Below are 18,703 nucleotides of genomic sequence, written 5' to 3' on the forward strand. Positions count from 1 at the left end.
CACAAAAAATATATATGTCTTCATGATTTTATTGACCACACCATGTAAACCTTTCCAGGGTGGAAAAAGTGTGTGAACCCTTGGGTTTAATAACTGGTGGACCCTTTTTTGGCAGCAAAAACCTCAACCAAACGTTTTCTGTAGATGCAGATCAGACCTGTACAATGGTCAGGAGGAATTTTGGACCATTACTCTTTACAAAACTAGTTCAGCAATATTCTTGGGATGTCTGGTGTGAATCGCTCTCTTGAGGTCATGCCACAGCAGATCAATCGGGTTGAGGCCAAAATCTGACAGAGCCACTCCAGAAGGTGTATTTTCATCTGTTGAAGCCATTCTGATGTTGGTTGGGTGCTTTGGGTCATTGTCCTGTTGCATCACCCATCTTCTGTTGAGCATCAATTGATAATAATAATAATAATAATATACTTTATTTATATAGCACTTTTCAATACAAGTAACAAAGTGCTTTACAGTGGGCAATAAAAACAAGCTTAAAAATACTACAAACTTAAAAAAAAACAGGCCCTTAAAATCAGAGCTAAAATTAAATAAAATCACATAATAAAAGCTTTCCTGTAAAAATGTGTCTTGAGTAATGACATAAAACAAAGGACTGACTCTGCAAGTCTGATCTCCTTTGGCAGGCTGTTCCTAGGAGCCCTGACTGAAAACGCCCTGTCCCCTTTGGTTTTCAGTCAGGTCCATGGCCTTAAGTTCTCCTGCAAAATGTCTTGATAAACTTGGGAATTCATTTTCAATCGATGATAGCAATCTGTCCAAGCCCTGAGGCAGCAAAGCAGCCCCAAACCATGATGCCCCCTCCACCATCCTTCACAGTTGGGATGGAGTTGTGATATTGGTGTGCTGTGCCTTTATTTCTTAACACATAGTGTTGTGTGTTCCTTTTAAGTAACTCAACTTTGGTTTCATCTGTCCACAGAATATTTTGCCAGTAGTGCTTTGGAACATCCAGGTGATCTTTTGCAAACCTCAAACGTGCAGCAATAATTGTTTTGGACAGCAGTGGCTTCCTCCTAGGCGTCCTCCCATGAATCCCATTCCTTTCAGTGTTTAACGTATTGTAGATTCGTCAACAGAGATGTTAGCATGTGCCAGAGATTTCTGTAAGTCTTTATCTAACACTCTAGGATTCTTCTTCACCTCATAGGGCATTCTGTGCTCTTGCAGTCATCTTTACAGGACAGCCACCCCTAGGGAGAGCGGCAACAGTGCTGAACTGTCTCCATTTATAGAAAATTTGTCTTACTGTAGAAGATGATCAAGGCTTTTAGAGATACTCATGTAAACCTATCCAGCTTTATGCAAGTCAACAATTCTTAATTGTAGGTATTCTGAGAGCTCTTTTGTGCAAGGTATGGTTCACATCAGGCAATGCTTTTTGAAAATAGCGAACTCAAAACTGGTATGTGTTTTTTATAGTGCAGGGCAGCTTTAACCAACACCACCAATCTCTTATTGATTGGACACCAGGTAGGCAGACTTCAGACTCAAATTAGCTATTAGAGAAGTAATTAGCCTAGGGGTTCACATACTTTTTCCACCCTGCATTGTGAATGTTTACATGGTGTGGTCAATAAAAACATGAAAACATATATTTTTTTTGTGGTATTAGTTTAAGCAGACTGTGTTTGTCTATTGTTGGGACTTAGATGTAGATCAGAGCACATTTTATGACCAATTTATGCAGAAATCCAGGTAATTCCAAAGGGTTCACATACTTTTTATGCTAAAGTGAGCTTTTCCAGTCTTTCTGGCTACTTAGAGCACTTTGTACACCACTCATCACATTCTCCCAATCACATCACATTCATAAACTCATAGCATAATTTGCCATAATAAGGGACCATCAGTATTAGCTAATCTTTTTCATCAATTCACACAATATTGACAATGTGGGATTGAACCGCCAGCCCTCTGCTCAGGAGACAACGGACACCACCACTGGTGACAGAAGTTAATGATTTAAAAAAAAGAATTTAAATCCCAGTAATGATATTGGATTACAAAAATCACATCAGTTTCCAGGTGAATGAGACTTGATGTTTAAGAGACGGATAGATCTGCATGTCCAATTTGTGATAAATCTCTATGTTATGCCAGAAAATGTTTTAAAAGGGAAACAACATTGTTCCATGTAATATTTGTTGACCTGGTCAAAGGTTCTGGAATGCACTTTTGTTTAACTTTTAAGTTACATGTCTCAGCTTCAGGGGTCAGAGGTCTACTGCTGTGTTTGTCTACTGAAGCATGTGCCACTACAAACTCTCTCAGGGATCAATAATTACCAAACACCCATCATACTATTGGCTGTCTGTGAAGGGCAAAAATGACCAAAAAGCCAATGAGACAGAAAGCTGAAAGGTGATCTGCTTTAGATCTTCACCAGTACTCGATCTCTCTCGACACAAAGAACAGCTGCGAGGGTAGGAGCTGTCTTCAGTCTCCAGTGTGATTTCTCCAGGTGTGTGCTCAAGTGTGTGAAGGAAAACATTCAACAGGATGTCTTCTTTAAAAGAGGTGTGCAGTGGTCTCCCCCTGGACCCGCTGCCCACTAACAGGGGGAGAGATCCCAATCAGCCACACGCACCCATCAGGACCCCCAACCTTACAGCAGAGGAGGAACGGGTGAGGAAATACACAGTTTCTGTGCATTTAAAATCTATTCATTGATGAGTAGTCCAGGTACATTATTCAGTATGATAGCTCCTTAGAGGGGGGTTCAATGTATTTTGCAGACCATAAAGGTGTGACTATTAAATCAAAAAGTGACTGAATTCTGTTTTGTGGGTACTGAAATGTAAAAAGATATCTTACTGTTACAAACTTTTGCTTTTTCAGTGTACTCAGCCAAAGTTTGATTAAAATGATTTAAAATGTCTAATGGTTTAGAAAGAAGCACTGAAAATGGATCAGTTAGTAGACAGACAGTTGCTTAACTGTCACTAAATATGTCCGATGCAAGAGAGACACTGTCATTAAGCCATGCTGTGTACTCTGACTTATTGCATCACTTTGTTGGCTCATGGGCTGTCTGAAAATGTTTGATAATTTGATCATCAGGTCCTAAACCAATTGCCCAAGCTCAGAGTACAGGCTGGAGTAAATAATTTGAGGAGACAAAATAAGTGGTCTTGCTGTTATTGTAGGTGAAAGTGTAAAATATCTACTGGTACTCATCTACCACATGGCTTTATTTAACCATTGGTTTGCACTGCAGAGTGTGTCACTAAAATGCAGTAAATGTGTCTTCCTGCAGTTGGCGCTGAGAAATGCCCTGCGTTATTTCCCCCCCTCCCACCACCCGACGCTTGCACCAGAATTTGCTCAAGAGCTGAGGCAGTACGGCCACATCTACATGTATCGCTTCTGCCCTACAATGCGCATGAGGTGAGAGAACCACATGATGGTCTTTTTATTGTGCACAGTTAATTTAAATATTTTAACAGCAATGACACTTTCAAATATGTTCTTTTAGGTTAAAACAAAAGTATATGACAAGGCAGAATATTTCACATGTGATTGTTGATCATGATAGTACCTGTAGCAAAAAAGATGAGTTGTTTTTACCTAATAACATCAATGACAATCCAAATCGTCGCTTCATCACATAAATGCCAGGTATTTTTTATACAGGGTTGCTATTTCTCCAAGGGAAAACACAATCACTATTCATTAAAAAATATTTAAATCCAAAACAACATATTTTGTGGTTTTGCTGCAGTATCTTTTCTGATTAGATATGGGAAGTAGTTTTATGGTTTTACTATAAAATCCCCTGTGAGGAGTTATTAGCAGGTAATATAACAGACTGGAATTAGTACTGCTGCCTCTTTTCGGTCTACAAAAGCAAAGACTACCTGCATATAAGACTGATTATTTCTGCTTGGTGTTTTTTTAATGCCTGTGACAGCTGCTAATGGGTAGGTTTAAGGCAGCATTATTTATAGAAAGCAGCAGAAACATCCTTTTTTCACATTTATAAAGCAAAAATATGCAATGAGTCATACATTTCATTAACAGAATGAGAATGTTTGGTATGATTACTGTAAAGCAAGTTTATTTATTGAGCACCATTTAGATATAGAGCAATTCAAAGTGCTTTACAGAGTTCAAAACAAAACAAAACAATGATCATATTACCAGAATCAAAACATATATGAATGGAAAGGAAAGCAAGGCAAAGCAGATGAAACAACTACAAACACCAAACAGGAAGTCATTCATAAATACATGGTTCATAGTCCTGTTTTACTACTACCAGGAAAACTGAATTTACTACTTCATTTCAAGACTGCTATGTGAGGTTCTTTCTGTTTCAACAGAGCCTACCCCATAGATCAGTACCCATGCCGCACACGTCAAGCAGCCTCCATCATGCTAATGATCATGAACAACCTGGACCCTGCTGTTGCTCAGGTGACACAGCTTGTATGAAAGCTGGCCAAACATCTTTTTCAAGTGGTCTGTTTGATGTGTTAGTTCTCTGACAGCTTGGTGATTCTTTTTCCCTCAGTTCCCCCAGGAGCTAGTCACCTACGGAGGGAACGGACAGGTTTTCAGTAACTGGGCCCAGGTAAGCCCTGAGTTTGCTTCCGTTCATCTGATGGGTTTTATTATGATATGTTAGCCTGAGAAGATGAAAATGTACCATTTGTGTATGTCTGGATTCAGTTTTGCTTGGTGATGCATTATTTGAGTGAGATGACCGAGGAACAAACACTGGTGATGTATAGTGGTCATCCCATGGGCCTGTTCCCTAGCCTGCCCTCTTCACCTCGCGCTATCATCACCAACGGCATGGTAACAACCCATGACAAAGAAAACAATAAAAGAACAAGATTTTCAGCCCACGTCCATCCCTGTGTTCTGACTTTTTTTTGCATCACACAGGTCATTCCCAATTACTCCTCCAAAGAGCAGTATGAAAAGATGTTTGCTCTTGGCGTGTCCATGTAAGTTTTGAAGATACTTTTTACACTGTTATGTGGTTTCTCTGCTGTTTTTATCAGGAGGATAGCTGTACTTGATTTAACATCTAAGTAGGTCCAGATGGCACTATGAATTATTTGTGTTTTGCTTGTTTGTTTTCAGGTATGGTCAAATGACAGCAGGCAGCTACTGCTATATTGGACCACAAGGGATTGTTCATGGCACTTTGGTTTGTGATTTAAGGGAACAATATCTACTCCCTGTAAAATTCTGATTCTTTTTAATTTTAATTGTTAAATACTTGACAGTTTCACCTCTTGTATCAGTAAAACTTTTTAAATTGAACTATCTGAGGAGAGCCACTGTTTTAGGTAAATCATAGCATGTTTTTTAAGCTTTCTTGTGTTTTTCTGTATAGCTGACTGTGTTGAATGCAGGCCGGAGATATCTAGGCTCAAGTGACATGAGGGGGCGCGTTTTTGTGACCTCTGGCCTGGGGGGTATGAGTGGAGCCCAGGCTAAAGCTGCCGTCATTGCAGGTTGTATTGGTGTAATCGCAGAGGTGAGCTTGTTACTTCTGATTTCCGGTTGTTACTCACTGCTAAAGGTGCGAGATAAAAGGACTGTTATTGAATATGATTGTGTAATGTGTTGTCTGTAGGTAGACGAGGCTCCGCTTAGAAAGAGACATGAGCAGGGCTGGCTGATGGAGGTCACAAGCAACATTGAGCACTGCATTAAACGCATCAGGTAAGAAGTGAAAGCATTCATTGTTGAATATTGCTGGTGTGAGAAATACACTGTTGACCTTATTGAAGATAATATAATTTGGAGAACATCGATTTGTGAAATATACTATACTTGTTGGCGCAAAGTTAGGTATGACAATAACTACCACTTTACAGAAATATGCGTACTGTAAAAATGAAGCTTAAAACAAAAACCTATTAGCTTAGCTAAGCTTAGCTAAAATACTGAAAACTTAAACATACAGGTAGCCTGCCTGTCCAAAGTTTTACAATAATCCACCCATCTGTATTTTTAATCTGGTGTCAGGTGTCTAAGTGCCTTGCAATGTCTTTGTTTTACTGTTTACTTCCTAAACTTCTTGAAGATTTTGTCATCTTTTGACAGAGTCAGGATGGTTATTAAACTATATTTCAAGTCTTTATTCAGAGCATAAATCAGTAATGACAAAGGAATAGCGTTGGTATTCTCAGTTAACTATTTAAAGAGGAACAGAGGAGTTATAGCATAAGTACTGAATAGAGTCAAATTATTTACAGTACCTCAGTAATTGTAGGCTACTGTACATTCAGCCATTGCTTACTGGGGTAGTTTGACATCTTGTGTTCAGCATGTTACAGTTTTTTTTCAACTGCATAAACACTAAAATCGAAAGTATTACACAATTATCAAAACCTTACACTCAAGGAGCGAAACATCGGCCCAGATCTGCACCACTATAAGCACAATGTCAGCCTAACTTTTTGCAAAACAATACACAGTGATTTTTAAAACACTAAACACACTTGTATACATTAGACACAGAAGTATATCAGGATGTCACTTCCTTGCAATTCCAAAGCACTGACTGTCAAATTACCACACCTATGAGCCGATTGGTTAAACACAGCCATCAGGTGCACAAACACATGATTGCTTAGTTGTAGACACACCAATCAGGTTTAAGCACTATAAAAATGCAGCAGGTGAGTTCACCTGTCTTCAACCTTAATGGAAGGAGTCAGAAGAAGGAGAGTTCTCTGGATCTGGCCAGATCCAGCTAGGCGAAGAGATAATGTCTAGTATTTTCCATACTGTATTTTCTTTTTTTTTTCAGATTTGTTTTTTCTTTTTCCTGTAGTTGTAACCTGTGCTGGATACAGTACTTTATGTTTGTCTGATATTTGCTGAGCTTACAGTGTTATGCACACTACTGTAGTAGCATGAAAACTGGGACATGTTTTGTTATGATTCTCCATGTTGACATGTTGACTGATTTGGGTATATAGAGAGAAATAAATGATATTTTCATCAGTCTGCAGCATTGGTTTAGTTTTGGTGAATTTATTGCATATTTGCACTTACAGTACTCTTATCACTGAGAAGTAGAATTGCTAAAAGTGTTTGAGGTTAGCAACAGCAGTGTGTAACTGGTTCAAACAGAATTCAGTCATATGAAACACACTGTAACAAAATATGGGTTTGATAAATTAGTGCCCATAGTCTTTACAAGAGTGTTTCATTTTGAAAGGGCTCTGAGGTGTTCTGCTATTTGTGTGTGTGTTTGTGTGAATTATGTGTAGTGTTTTGACAAAATAGGCCCTGTTTTCAAAATCGTGTTTACGCAATTGAAAAAAAAAATGTAACATCACTTCGAATTTCCTGGAAAAGGCTCCTATTTCTAAATAAAACACAGTCTAGTGTCACCTATGACAACACCTGTCTGCTAAAAGATATAACTTATAATATTTGTGTTTTTTTCCAGGGAGGCCAAAAGCTCCAAGACTGCCCTTAGTCTGGGTTACCATGGCAACATTGTAGACCTATGGTAAGAAGAGGTGAAAACTCTCTGAGGTCAGCAGCTTCAGTGTTAGAACCACCTTTTTGTTGCAATCTTGTTTTTTATTTTTGTGACTAGGGAGAGGCTGATGTTGGAGTATGAGAACACGGGAAAGCTGCTGGTGGATCTGGGTTCAGATCAGACCTCTCTACATAACCCATTTAATGGAGGATATTACCCAGTCCAGCTCAGCGTCCGCCAGGCCAATCAGCTCATGGTGACTGATCCCATTCGTTTTCGATCCATGGTCCAAGAAAGGTAAAGTTGATCATACAGATGGATTTAGCTATGTTTTCTTCAAAATAAAGGTCTATTGAATTGAAATTAAAATGTGTTTTTCATCTAATAACAGCCTTCGAAGACACATTAAGGCCATTAACCAGCTCTCAGAGGCTGGTATGTTCTTCTGGGACTATGGCAACGCATTTCTCCTGGAGGCCCAAAGAGCTGGTCAGCATTTTAACACTTAGACGAAAACACACAGATGATATCATCATTCTAATTCAGTGTATGTCCAAACTTAAAAGAGATTTCTTGTTTTTATAGGAGCTGAGGTGGAAAAAGTAGGTGGAGGCGCCACAGAATTTCGCTACCCCTCTTATGTCCAGCATATAATGGGGTGAAACATGTTCTTATATATTAAATCCAGCATTGAAAGTATGTGAGAACCTCTCAAGTCCAGTTGGGCAAACCAATAGACAGTGATCAGATCTTTTATTGTTGCAATACATTTTAAGCAGTCTCTCTTCCTCTGCCTTTGCCACAGTGATATTTTCTCTTTGGGCTTTGGCCCATTTCGCTGGGTTTGCACATCCAGTGACCCTCAAGATCTTGCTGCAACAGACAACATTGCAGCCACTGTCCTGGAGGAAATAAGTGCCAATGTGACTGATCGCATCAAACAGCAGTATGATGACAACATTCGTTGGATCAGAGAGGCTGGAAAACACAAGATGGTCTGCTACTCCCTGGGCATCTAACACCTGTATTTGTTCTCTAATGATGAAAAATGATAAAGATGCTGCAGCAAAATGATTACTTCCTTTGTGTCTGCTCTTTGTTTAGGTAGTGGGATCCCAGGCAAGAATCCTCTACTCTGACCAGAAAGGAAGAGTCTCCATTGCTCTGGCTATAAACCAGGCAATCGCTGATGGAAGAGTCTCAGTAAGAGGATAACTTGTCCGTTTACCGCAGACTGCATGATATCAAGTGTTTGCTGGAGTCTAAGCCGTGTCTCATGTCATTTCTGTTGCTCAGGCTCCTGTGGTTATTAGCAGAGACCATCATGATGTTAGTGGTACAGACAGCCCCTTCAGAGAAACCTCCAATGTTTATGATGGATCTGCCTTCTGTGCAGGTATGACACTCTGCAGATGGACACAACCAGGAAAACTGAATCTGCTGTTCACTATGACAGTCTTATACTGCAGACTGGTCAACTGCAATAGCAATAACACTGTGACAGATGATGAAAAATAAGGAAGCATCACTATAGAATCTGTTCTGCAATACTAATTTACAAAATTGTCCTAATCCTGATTTTTTATTGTATTTTTGTAGCTTTTCCAGTCTCTCTTCATTAATTTAAAGCAATATAAGCAGTATCACCGCTGGAATACTTTGTAATAAGTCAAACTGATGGGTTACAATTCCTCCTCTACAGACATGGCTGTCCAGAACTTTGTTGGTGATGCATTCAGGGGTGCTACATGGGTCGCTCTGCACAATGGAGGTGGTGTCGGCTGGTAAGGCTGGTCCTTCAGTTAATGCTTAACAGATGAGATGTTTAATATTATTGCAGCATTAAGCCCTTTATTTAATAAAAACGTACCTCTTCATCATGGCAAGGTGTATATTCCTTTGTTTTTTTGTTTTACCTACAGGGGCGAGGTGATGAATGGAGGCTTTGGTTTGCTGTTGGATGGCTCAGAGGAGGCAGCAAAGCGAGCCAGACTGATGCTCAACTGGGACGTCTCCAATGGGGTTAGAGATTGAAAAGAGATGATAGATCTGCATTACATGTTGAAAATGATCAAATTATCGATGATAGTTTTTGTCTCTAATCCGTTCTTGTGTTCTGCAGGTGGCCCGTCGCTGCTGGTCTGGGAACTCCAATGCCTACGACACCATCCAGCACACCATGGAGGAGAACAGGCAGCTGCGGGTCACAATGCCATTTCCTGTTCAGGATGAGCATGTGCTGGACCGTGCCCTGCAGGGCTAAGCTAGACTTCAGCAGAGGTTAACAGTCTTCGTAGAGCCACTAGCCACAGTGGAACAAAACGTTTAGCTGTACTCAATTCAGCAGTGTTTGAAACAGGTCTTATTCAGCTGTTAAAATTATACACTGATGTTTTCCAGAAGAAAAAATGAGTGATAATTTTGTAAGAGCTATTGCTGTGGTGTCACATTAGTTATTTTCGATGAATACACAGAGCCCAAAGTTGGATGCAATATTTTTATACTGTTTTAAAATGTTTAATTTGCAGGAATATCTTCTTTATTTTGTTATGCTGAAAAAAATATTGATGCATAATAAAGCTTATATGCGCCATGTGTGAATCGAGGTTCTACAATTTTTTTTTACAATCATGTCAACAAAACAAACTTGTATATGGAAGCCCGTTTCCGCAGTTAGAAAATATATATATATATATATTTTTAGGAAAAGTAATATATATATATATATATATATATATATATATGAGATACTAAGTCGTTATTATGAGATACTAAGTCATTATTATGAGATACTAAGTCATTATGAGATAGGTCTAAATGGGCTTCAATTTGTGTTGCACAGCAGCTACAGTTTGAAGGGGCTGAGACAAAGCTTTGCAGACCTTAATGCCTTCATAGACTTTCAGTTGCAAACGTTTGGCAAGCAATACAGCTACAGTTGGATGCACCAAATATGTTGGATGGCCATGATAATTACAGACAGAGAAACTGTGCGTCAATTGATGCGACTGATGCATGGGAGCGGGGTAGAACTGTGTGCGCACAACTGTTTGAGACGGTGTGTGTATGTCAGTCGTGGGCCAAACTATGTATGGCATATAGATGTTTATGACAAATGAAAGCCCTATGGAATATGCATCAGTGGTTGCAGTGATGGTTTCTTAAGAAAAATGATATGGCGAGAAGCATACAAAACTAACAATAACCCTCATATCATTGCAGGTTAAAAAAAAAGGTTATTTCACGATTTGTGAATCCACATCTAAAGTAGTCTTCAATGATGATAACCATTAAGGTCTGCAAAGTACGGTGGCCCTGAAGTGCAAATCACAACGGCATTTCAGAAAACACAACAGCAAATCAGAAAACACAACAGCAAATCAAAAAACACAACGGCAAATCAAAAAACACAACGGCAAATCATAAAACACAACCGCACCAGAAGAGGTACACTCAGTCCAATCAGCGAGGAGTCATGTCCCCGGAGGGTACCTTCCTCTTCCAGTTTGGTTAATACCATAGTGTTTTTTGATTTGCCGTAGTGTTTTCTGATATGCAGTTGTGATTTCTGATTTACCGTTGTGTTTTCTGATTTGCTGTTGTGTTTTCTGATTTACCGTTGTGTTTTCTGATATGCCGTTGTGTTTTCTGATTTACCGTTGTGTTTTCTGATTTGCCGTTGTGTTTTTTGATTTGCCGTTGTGTTTTCTAATTTGCCGTAGTGTTTTCGGATTTGCCGTTGTGTTTTCTGATTTGCCGTTGTGTTTTCTGATTTGCCGTTGTGTTTTCTGATATGCAGTTGTGATTTGCACTCCAGGGCCACCGCAGTAAAGCTTTGTCTCAGCCCCTTCACACTGTAGCTGCTGAGCAAGACACATGGAAAACCCATTTAGACCTATCTCATAATTATGACTTAGGATCTCATTATTATGACTAAGGATCTCATTATTATGACTAAGGATCTCATTATTATGACTTGCCTTTTTTTTTACTTTTTTTTACTTTATAAAAAAATAAAAAAATAAAAAAATTTACTGGCGGAAACGGGCTTCCATGTAGAGTGCTGTAAAAATCATACAGCACTCATTTTAATAAATAATTTGGTGTACTGTGTCTCAATCTGGGTCTTAGGTGTAGAAAAACCTTTCAAAGAATTGTAAAACTTGAAAATGATTTGATAAAATGCCCCAAAAATTAAATTAGACAAACAACAGAAAAGTGTGTGCCCCCTGGCCTCTTACAACCTCTTAGTTCATCTTTCATATGTGATACAGTTTTCCTCGTCGTGGTCGTTACGCGTGATGTTCCTTTAAGAAAATACATTTGAGCCGCTCTGCGCTGACGTAAGGGAATTGGAGAGGCTGGTGTTCCCTGCAGGAGGAGGCAAATAAACGTGATGAGGAACAGCAAGGGGTACCAGATTACTTTTTAACATCTTCTTTTCTCTCAGTGTTGTCGTTTGTTTTTCTATATCTACGCGGACATCCTTGGAACAGGTGGACCCTTTACAAGTTTTCCTTGCAAACATATCGGTGCAATTTCAGACCTCCGCCCTTTTTGGATAGATTGCAGATCTGATTTTGCTCCCATAGTCGTCAGAGTATTCAAGAAGTACGAAAGTCTTGTGTAGGCTACTGGAATGACTCCGGATATTTTCTGTGGTATTGACTAATGGCCTTACTGTTAATCTACAGTGCAAAAAAATGCATCATAACCAGGAGGAGCAGCCAGTAATTCCAATTACTGCGCAGCATGGGACAGCGCGCCACAGTGGCTCCACAAGCCCGGGTAGCAGCTTGGACAGCGGCGTCACTGACCTCCAGCCTCCTCCTTATTGTTACCAGGAGTTCCGGAGAAATTCAGTGACAGATGACTATAAAGTCACAGCGCAGGTCCTCGGACTGGGAATCAATGGCAAAGTGCTGGAATGTTTCTGCAAGAAAACAGGACAGAAGTGTGCCCTAAAGGTGTGTGTGTGTGTGTGTGTGTGTGTGTGTGTGTGTGTGTGTGTGTGTGTGTCTGTGTGTCTGTGTGTCTGTTATCTGTCCTCCCTAAAGCTGCCGCCACTTAAAGGAAAATGAGCATCCATCGGTTATTCATTTCCTTTCTGAGATCTTTACCTTCTAACTGTGTCTCATACTGTACATCTGTAGAGCATCTTGATTTTTGAGACACTTTAAATGTGTTTTGTGTGTCTTATGTGTCGCAGACAGAAATCACTCCCAGGATGTCTGAGGCAGAAATCTGAAAGCAAATTCAATCCCTGGGCAGCCCACACAGTAGCCTATATGAGAGAGTAAAACAGGGATACGCTGTCTGGCATGCTTTGACACAATTTCCATGATTGTTGTGTAGACAATGATCTGCTCTGTTTGTATTTACAAAATCAACTGTGTCCACTAACAAACTGGTATTTTCACTCAGACTCTACATTTAGCATCCAGATTATTCAGTGTCTACTTTTGAAAGCCAGTTTGGAAAATATGAGAAATTTAGAGTATGTTATTAATTAAACAGCTGACTGAGATTGAGGGAAATCACAAACAGGAAATACAGCCTCATGAGTGCCTCATGAGTACATGTTTTTTTTTTGGGGGGGGGGGGTTATTTCTGTGCTGCCAAGCTAAAACTGAAAACATATAATAAATAGCCAGTTGTAACATGTGTTCTTTGAGTTCTTTTGAATGCTTAAGTTTGTGAATTCAGAGGCTTTAAAGGAACGTTACACTTCCATACAAACTAAAATGATTAGCCTTTTCCCTCCCCAGGGGTTTAAATGTCCAGGATATGAGCTAGGGTCTGCATGTTGAGGGAAACAGGAAGTCCTCCTCCCTTGGCTATGCCATAACTGCAGCACTGCGCCTTTAAAGATGAAGCATGTTGCTTAATGAACTCAGAATGTATTCCCCAGAAATGACTGCTGTGGATCGATGGCTTTAACAGTGATCAGTAGCAGGGCTGTAGACTGTGGGTGAATTTACCATGGGGCTCCTCTGTGTGATTGTTTACTGATTTGATGTCTAACAACCCATTTTTTTTTAGTTGTGATCTGCAGACATACACGCAGATATAAATCCTACCAGAATGTGTCTGATATGTGTTTGTCTTATGTGGAGCAGATCCTGTATGATACCCCTAAAGCCAGACGGGAGGTGGAGTTGCACTACAGAGTGTCCGGAGGTCCCCACATTGTCCGAATCCTTAGCCTGTACGAGAACATGCACCAGGGGAAAAAATGTATCCTCATCATTATGGAGTGGTGAGCTTAATGTTTACTGTCAATCTATGCATTGCCAGATCCATCACATTTTTATAATATAGTTAAGTCTTTGACTGAAGTTATGAATCCTAAGACATTTTATATGCACATGTCTGCATGGTATCACGATTTGATTTTAGCTCATGCATGACATAAGATTGGAAGTTAAATACATTTGACCAAACATTTGACATTGAATTACACATATTTCCATTGATTAGATTGTTAGTTACAGGGTATTACACCACTGCCTGACAGAGGTAGGTGCCCACATACACTTATATGTTTTGATTCTGTGTGCAACTATAACTTAGAAGTTATGATAACTTATTTCACCGGTAAGGCTTCTGCCATGTGGCAGTTTTGCTTTCAGTGAATACATTTGGGTCCTGACCTTTCTTACATAACTTGGTCTGTCAGTGGTATTTAAAAGTCTATGGGACCCACAACAAACATGCCCTTTTTAGGCTTTTCTTCTGTCCATGCAAGCTGCATTACATTTATATATTCCCTTGTTTTTTTTTATTTAACCTGTGCAACTAAAGTTCAGACTGAAAGTATATAAAAAAAAGTTAGACAGCAGAGGGACACAGAGTCCAAACAGTAAAACTCTGATATGGACTGCCTGTTTGAAAGTGGTATTTGTTAATCACTGACCAGAATTGACGTGAATCATTTGCAACTCTGAGCACAAACTATGTGAAAGTGGCTTGCTCAAGTGACTACTAGCCACAATATCCTTATTGCCATTTGAGGCTTTGTTAATCCCTGTGTTTTGCACTCGCTTTATTTTGTTTCTGTATGTTTTATGCTATGAGAGAAGATATTTAACAATAATATTGAAACATATCACAGCTACTGCAGAACCTTCCTTTTTAAAATTGAGCTTGTGTTGAAATTTACTTTCTTAAACACTTCACCTTGTCAATATCTTATGTGTTCATATTTACTTGACTGTGTAAGTCTGCTCGGCCTTATAGACTGAACTCATCTCATTAGTGAATCATCTGGCACAATGAGTGGCTTTGTTGTGCCACCTTAATTGCGGTAGAGAGATGTACTTGTTTGCCAGGAGAGCGCGCTCTACCCTCTGTTCTGATCTCTTGTTGATCTCATCTCAGTATGGAGGGAGGGGAGCTGTTCAGCCGTATCCAGGCCAGAGGAGACCAGGCCTTCACTGAGAGAGGTGGGTTAAGGGTTTTATTAAGCAGTTTGGATTTATCTACTTCTAAATTCTGCCCTGTACATGTTACATCTGTGTCATCTGTATCCAACAGAGGCATCAGAGATCATGCACCACATTGGCACAGCCATAGAGTACCTCCACAACATGGAAATTGCTCACAGGGATGTAAAGGTACTGCAGCTGCTGTTTTTCACAGAGAAAGGTAACAAAAAAAAAAACAGTTCTTAAGCCTTTGAATATCTAAGTATTTTCTTCTTTTATATGCATGCTCAGCCTGAAAACCTGCTCTACACCACCAAGGAGAGTAATGCAACGCTAAAACTGACTGACTTTGGCTTTGCTAAAGAGACAACGTTGTACAACTCCCTCCAGACTCCCTGTTACACTCCATACTACGCTGGTGAGTGTTTTTGTGCCATTTGATTCTACAACTTTCTGTGAAATCAGTCCTATAAATCTGTCCAGGTTTTGGATTGTTGTTGTTAACTCACACATGTCCTTGTGTGTCTGCATATATTGATGTGCTTTGTGTGAGACTGTCTGTCCTTCTCTACATCGTTGGGTTTGTTTTTCATGTGCCTGTTTGTCCATACAGCCCCAGAGGTGCTTGGGCCAGAGAAATATGACAAGTCATGTGACATGTGGTCTCTGGGCGTAATAATGTATATTCTGTGAGTATTGTGTGTGTCTGCAACTTAATAAGACAAGTACACATATCCTTGTGTACTCTATAAATGGTTCAACCCTGCAATTTGGTGAAAGAAGACAGCAAAGTAAAACAGTTTCTTCCTTTATGTTCTTGTCTTGTGTTTCTAGTCTGTGTGGGTTTCCTCCGTTCTACTCAAACACAGGTCAGGCCATCTCTCCGGGCATGAAGCAGAGGATCAGGCTGGGCCAGTACGAGTTCCCAAACCCTGAGTGGGCTGATGTGTCTGAAGAAGGTCAGACTTTTAACATAATATTAATAGATTAAATATATATATTTCGTTATAAAATTGCTGTTGTCATAATATGAAAATGTAAGTCTCATTAAGATACACTTGGGAAAAGTTCTCCCCAAATAGGTGCACTCAGCTTGAAAACATTTTGGTGACTTTTAGCTCAAGTTTAGGTTTCCATTCACAACTAAGCTTTTTGGTTCAGTCTTTTTCATCATTTTGGCCTTTATGTGCATCATCAAGCAGATGTTTTCATAGCCAAAAAACAAACTTTGATAATCAATTACATACATCATTTTTGTGCCAAGTGAAGACACATAACTAAGTGACTAGTTGTTGAACACGATGTAAAATTTAGAGGTAAGAGAGCCATACATGTTCTTACTGGGAACTAAAAGAAACCAGAGCTTGAACTAAAAATGTCCAAGAAGACAAGTTTGTGTAAAGAGTACAATTGTTGAAATCTGCTGGGTGTGTAAAAAAAACAAATAATTCCCAGGAAGTTCTCTATAGGAGAGAAATGTGTGATAATCTGTTAGTATTGGGTTTGTAATTTGTTTCCATGGAATACCAGGAGAAAAAAAAAAGTGTGATTGATGACTCCATTGACAATTCTAACAGCTTGTGCAAGATTATGCTTAACCATAGACTGTGTAAAATATGGACGTAGTATCCGTGACGCCACCCATCTGTTCCTGAGCGCTGTTTTGAAGCCAATCGGCGGCGGCAGCCATATCGGAAATGCATAACTCAACCAGTCAGAGTGTGACGTAAAGGGGCAGAGTTTGAGCCTCTTAACCAAAAGCTATGTGTCCCCGACCGGGAGTCAAGTCAGTCATGTCCTTATTTGGGCAAAAACTCCTAATCTTAATATCTTCTGAACCGTCACATTAGAAATAAATTCACCCCCCGTACAGTGTGTGCCGATAGAGAGATAAGCTCCATAGGGCCAAGCCGTTTTTTGAACCAGGCTGTAAACATGTTTATTAATGCTGCAAAGATAGTCTTTTTTTAAATTGGTGTCTATGTGGTTTCCGGTGTTTCTGCAGCCAGCCTCAAGCGGATTCTTGATGAACTGCAGTTTATAATACTTCCGCATGGGCTTCATAGTGTCAGACCGGAGGTTGCCGCTTGTACTAAACTTAAGATTCTGTAAGTAAATTCTCTATGTTCATTATCTGTTTTAATTTTCTGTCTTCTGTAGCCAAACAGCTCATCATTCAGCTTCTGAAGACAGACCCTAATGAGAGGATGACCATCGGACAGTTTGTGAACCATCCCTGGATCAGTGTAAGTTCCCACACTGTTGTCCATGTCTTTACATCTGTAGGTATTCCCCTTATTTATTCTTAATATTGCTGTGTTGTGTGCATTGCAGCAGTCAATGGTGGTTCCTCCAACACCCCTGCACACCTCTCGAGTTTTGACAGAAGACAAGGAGCTCTGGGATGATGTGAAGGTTAGACTCACTCTGAGAGGCTCTGTTTGTTTCTTAAATTTAACCACCAGATGGCAATAAAGCACCAAACTAAATCCACCTTGTTTTTTTTCCAACAGGAGGAAATGACCAGTGCCCTGGCCACCATGCGTGTTGACTACGACCAGGTGAAAATCAAAGACCTGGACCTGTCTAACAACCCACTGCTCAATAAGAGGAGGAAGAAACCCAGTTCTGAAGGAGAAGAAACAGGAGGAGACGGTAATGGGACAGGTGGAGGAGTGGTTTGTAGTAATTACAGAGAAGTTACTTTTTCTGAAGAGAATGGGAAAATGATAATTTGATACAAGTAATATGAAACTATGACAACCAGTGTCAGCAATATTGTCCATTTTATGTCACTTACTTTGCTCTACTCAATTTATGTCTTCCTTTGTATCACTGCACTCAAGCCTTTTGAAAAGTCATTTGATTTGTTTTCTCTACCATTCAAATTAAAATGTTGTTTTTCATGTTGTATAAATGTGTCGTGTTACTTTTGTATTTGAAACCTTTTAGTATTGCATACACGTACCTCTGTAGCCGATTAAAGCAGGGTCAAAATAATTCAGACATTCTCTGAGGAGAGGAATTCACTGCTGTGTACAAACTGTATAATATCTGACAACCCTTTAACATCCTTACACCTTTTGTTGTATGGAGAGCGCATATTAAAGTTAACTGTTTCGACACCCTGGCGTAAAGGATCTGGTCGGAGATACCGCTGCACAGAGCCGTGGGAAGTGGCTTTAAGTTGGGGGTACTGTAGTAAGAGGTGCAATTTTTTTTTCTTTTTGCATTTAGGTTACGTATGCAACTGAGCGCACATACATTTTATTTTTATTTATCTGGTTTGAATACAAGCTTTCAAGCATACAAGCCAAACCTGGTAAAACAGGCCCAAAAGGCAGTAAAGCGCATTGAACAGAACTTATCCAAATACGTTTAGTTTTTAAGCAGGCACACACACAGGGCCCATGCATCAGGTTATTTCAAAATGAATAATTATTTAAAATTGCTATAATTATTTCTCAAATCTTCCTCAGGCATTACATTTTCAGAAAATAATACAATAAAAAAACTGATTTATTGTGTTAGTTAATGTATTTGTTTCAACTTACTTATGCATCCAGAAAAAATTGTGTGATGCCTTTTCCAACAGTGGACGCTGCAGCACCCTCAGCACCCCTACTTCCCACGGCCATGCCGCTGCAGAACTTTGAGGTCACACTCTGACCCTTCACACTTTCCCCCTGGACGACTGTTATCTTATAGATTGCATATATGTGAAATGAAATACTAGTGATCAATAAGGGTGCTGTCAACCTGAACACCTTATGCGATGGCGATAAAATGGTATTGG

The 18,703-nt window shown here is 39.7% G+C and overlaps 2 protein-coding genes across 3 annotated transcripts; both read left to right on the forward strand.

Annotated features, from left to right (window-relative positions):
- The first annotated feature begins 2,189 nt into the window (after positions 1–2,189).
- Positions 2,190–10,081, forward strand: uroc1 (urocanate hydratase 1). The gene is made up of 19 exons (XM_034687565.1): positions 2,190–2,649; positions 3,281–3,411; positions 4,347–4,440; positions 4,538–4,597; positions 4,696–4,824; positions 4,915–4,976; positions 5,116–5,182; positions 5,372–5,515; positions 5,615–5,703; positions 7,445–7,507; positions 7,598–7,777; positions 7,872–7,969; positions 8,066–8,138; positions 8,286–8,475; positions 8,585–8,683; positions 8,777–8,876; positions 9,183–9,264; positions 9,403–9,502; positions 9,603–10,081. Exons 1-19 carry the CDS (start codon positions 2,524–2,526, stop codon positions 9,741–9,743), a joined length of 2,028 nt encoding a protein of 675 aa, XP_034543456.1. The 5' UTR covers positions 2,190–2,523; the 3' UTR covers positions 9,744–10,081.
- Positions 10,082–11,677: 1,596 nt separating this feature from the next.
- On the forward strand, positions 11,678–17,824 carry LOC117815332 (MAP kinase-activated protein kinase 2-like). Of its 2 annotated transcripts, none has more exons than XM_034686987.1 (11): positions 11,678–11,976; positions 12,175–12,447; positions 13,600–13,739; positions 14,861–14,925; positions 15,017–15,096; positions 15,199–15,325; positions 15,521–15,596; positions 15,742–15,866; positions 17,068–17,153; positions 17,242–17,322; positions 17,421–17,824. In XM_034686987.1, exons 2-11 carry the CDS (start codon positions 12,184–12,186, stop codon positions 17,643–17,645), a joined length of 1,269 nt encoding a protein of 422 aa, XP_034542878.1. In that variant the 5' UTR covers positions 11,678–11,976; positions 12,175–12,183; the 3' UTR covers positions 17,646–17,824. The 2 variants fall into 2 exon arrangements, with proteins under 2 accessions (XP_034542878.1, XP_034542886.1); XM_034686995.1 differs by having other exon boundaries at positions 11,678–11,893.
- Positions 17,825–18,703: the final 879 nt, after the last annotated feature.

The sequence above is a fragment of the Notolabrus celidotus genome, chromosome 1, assembly GCF_009762535.1.
Source record: "Notolabrus celidotus isolate fNotCel1 chromosome 1, fNotCel1.pri, whole genome shotgun sequence".
NCBI lineage: Eukaryota > Metazoa > Chordata > Actinopteri > Labriformes > Labridae > Notolabrus > Notolabrus celidotus.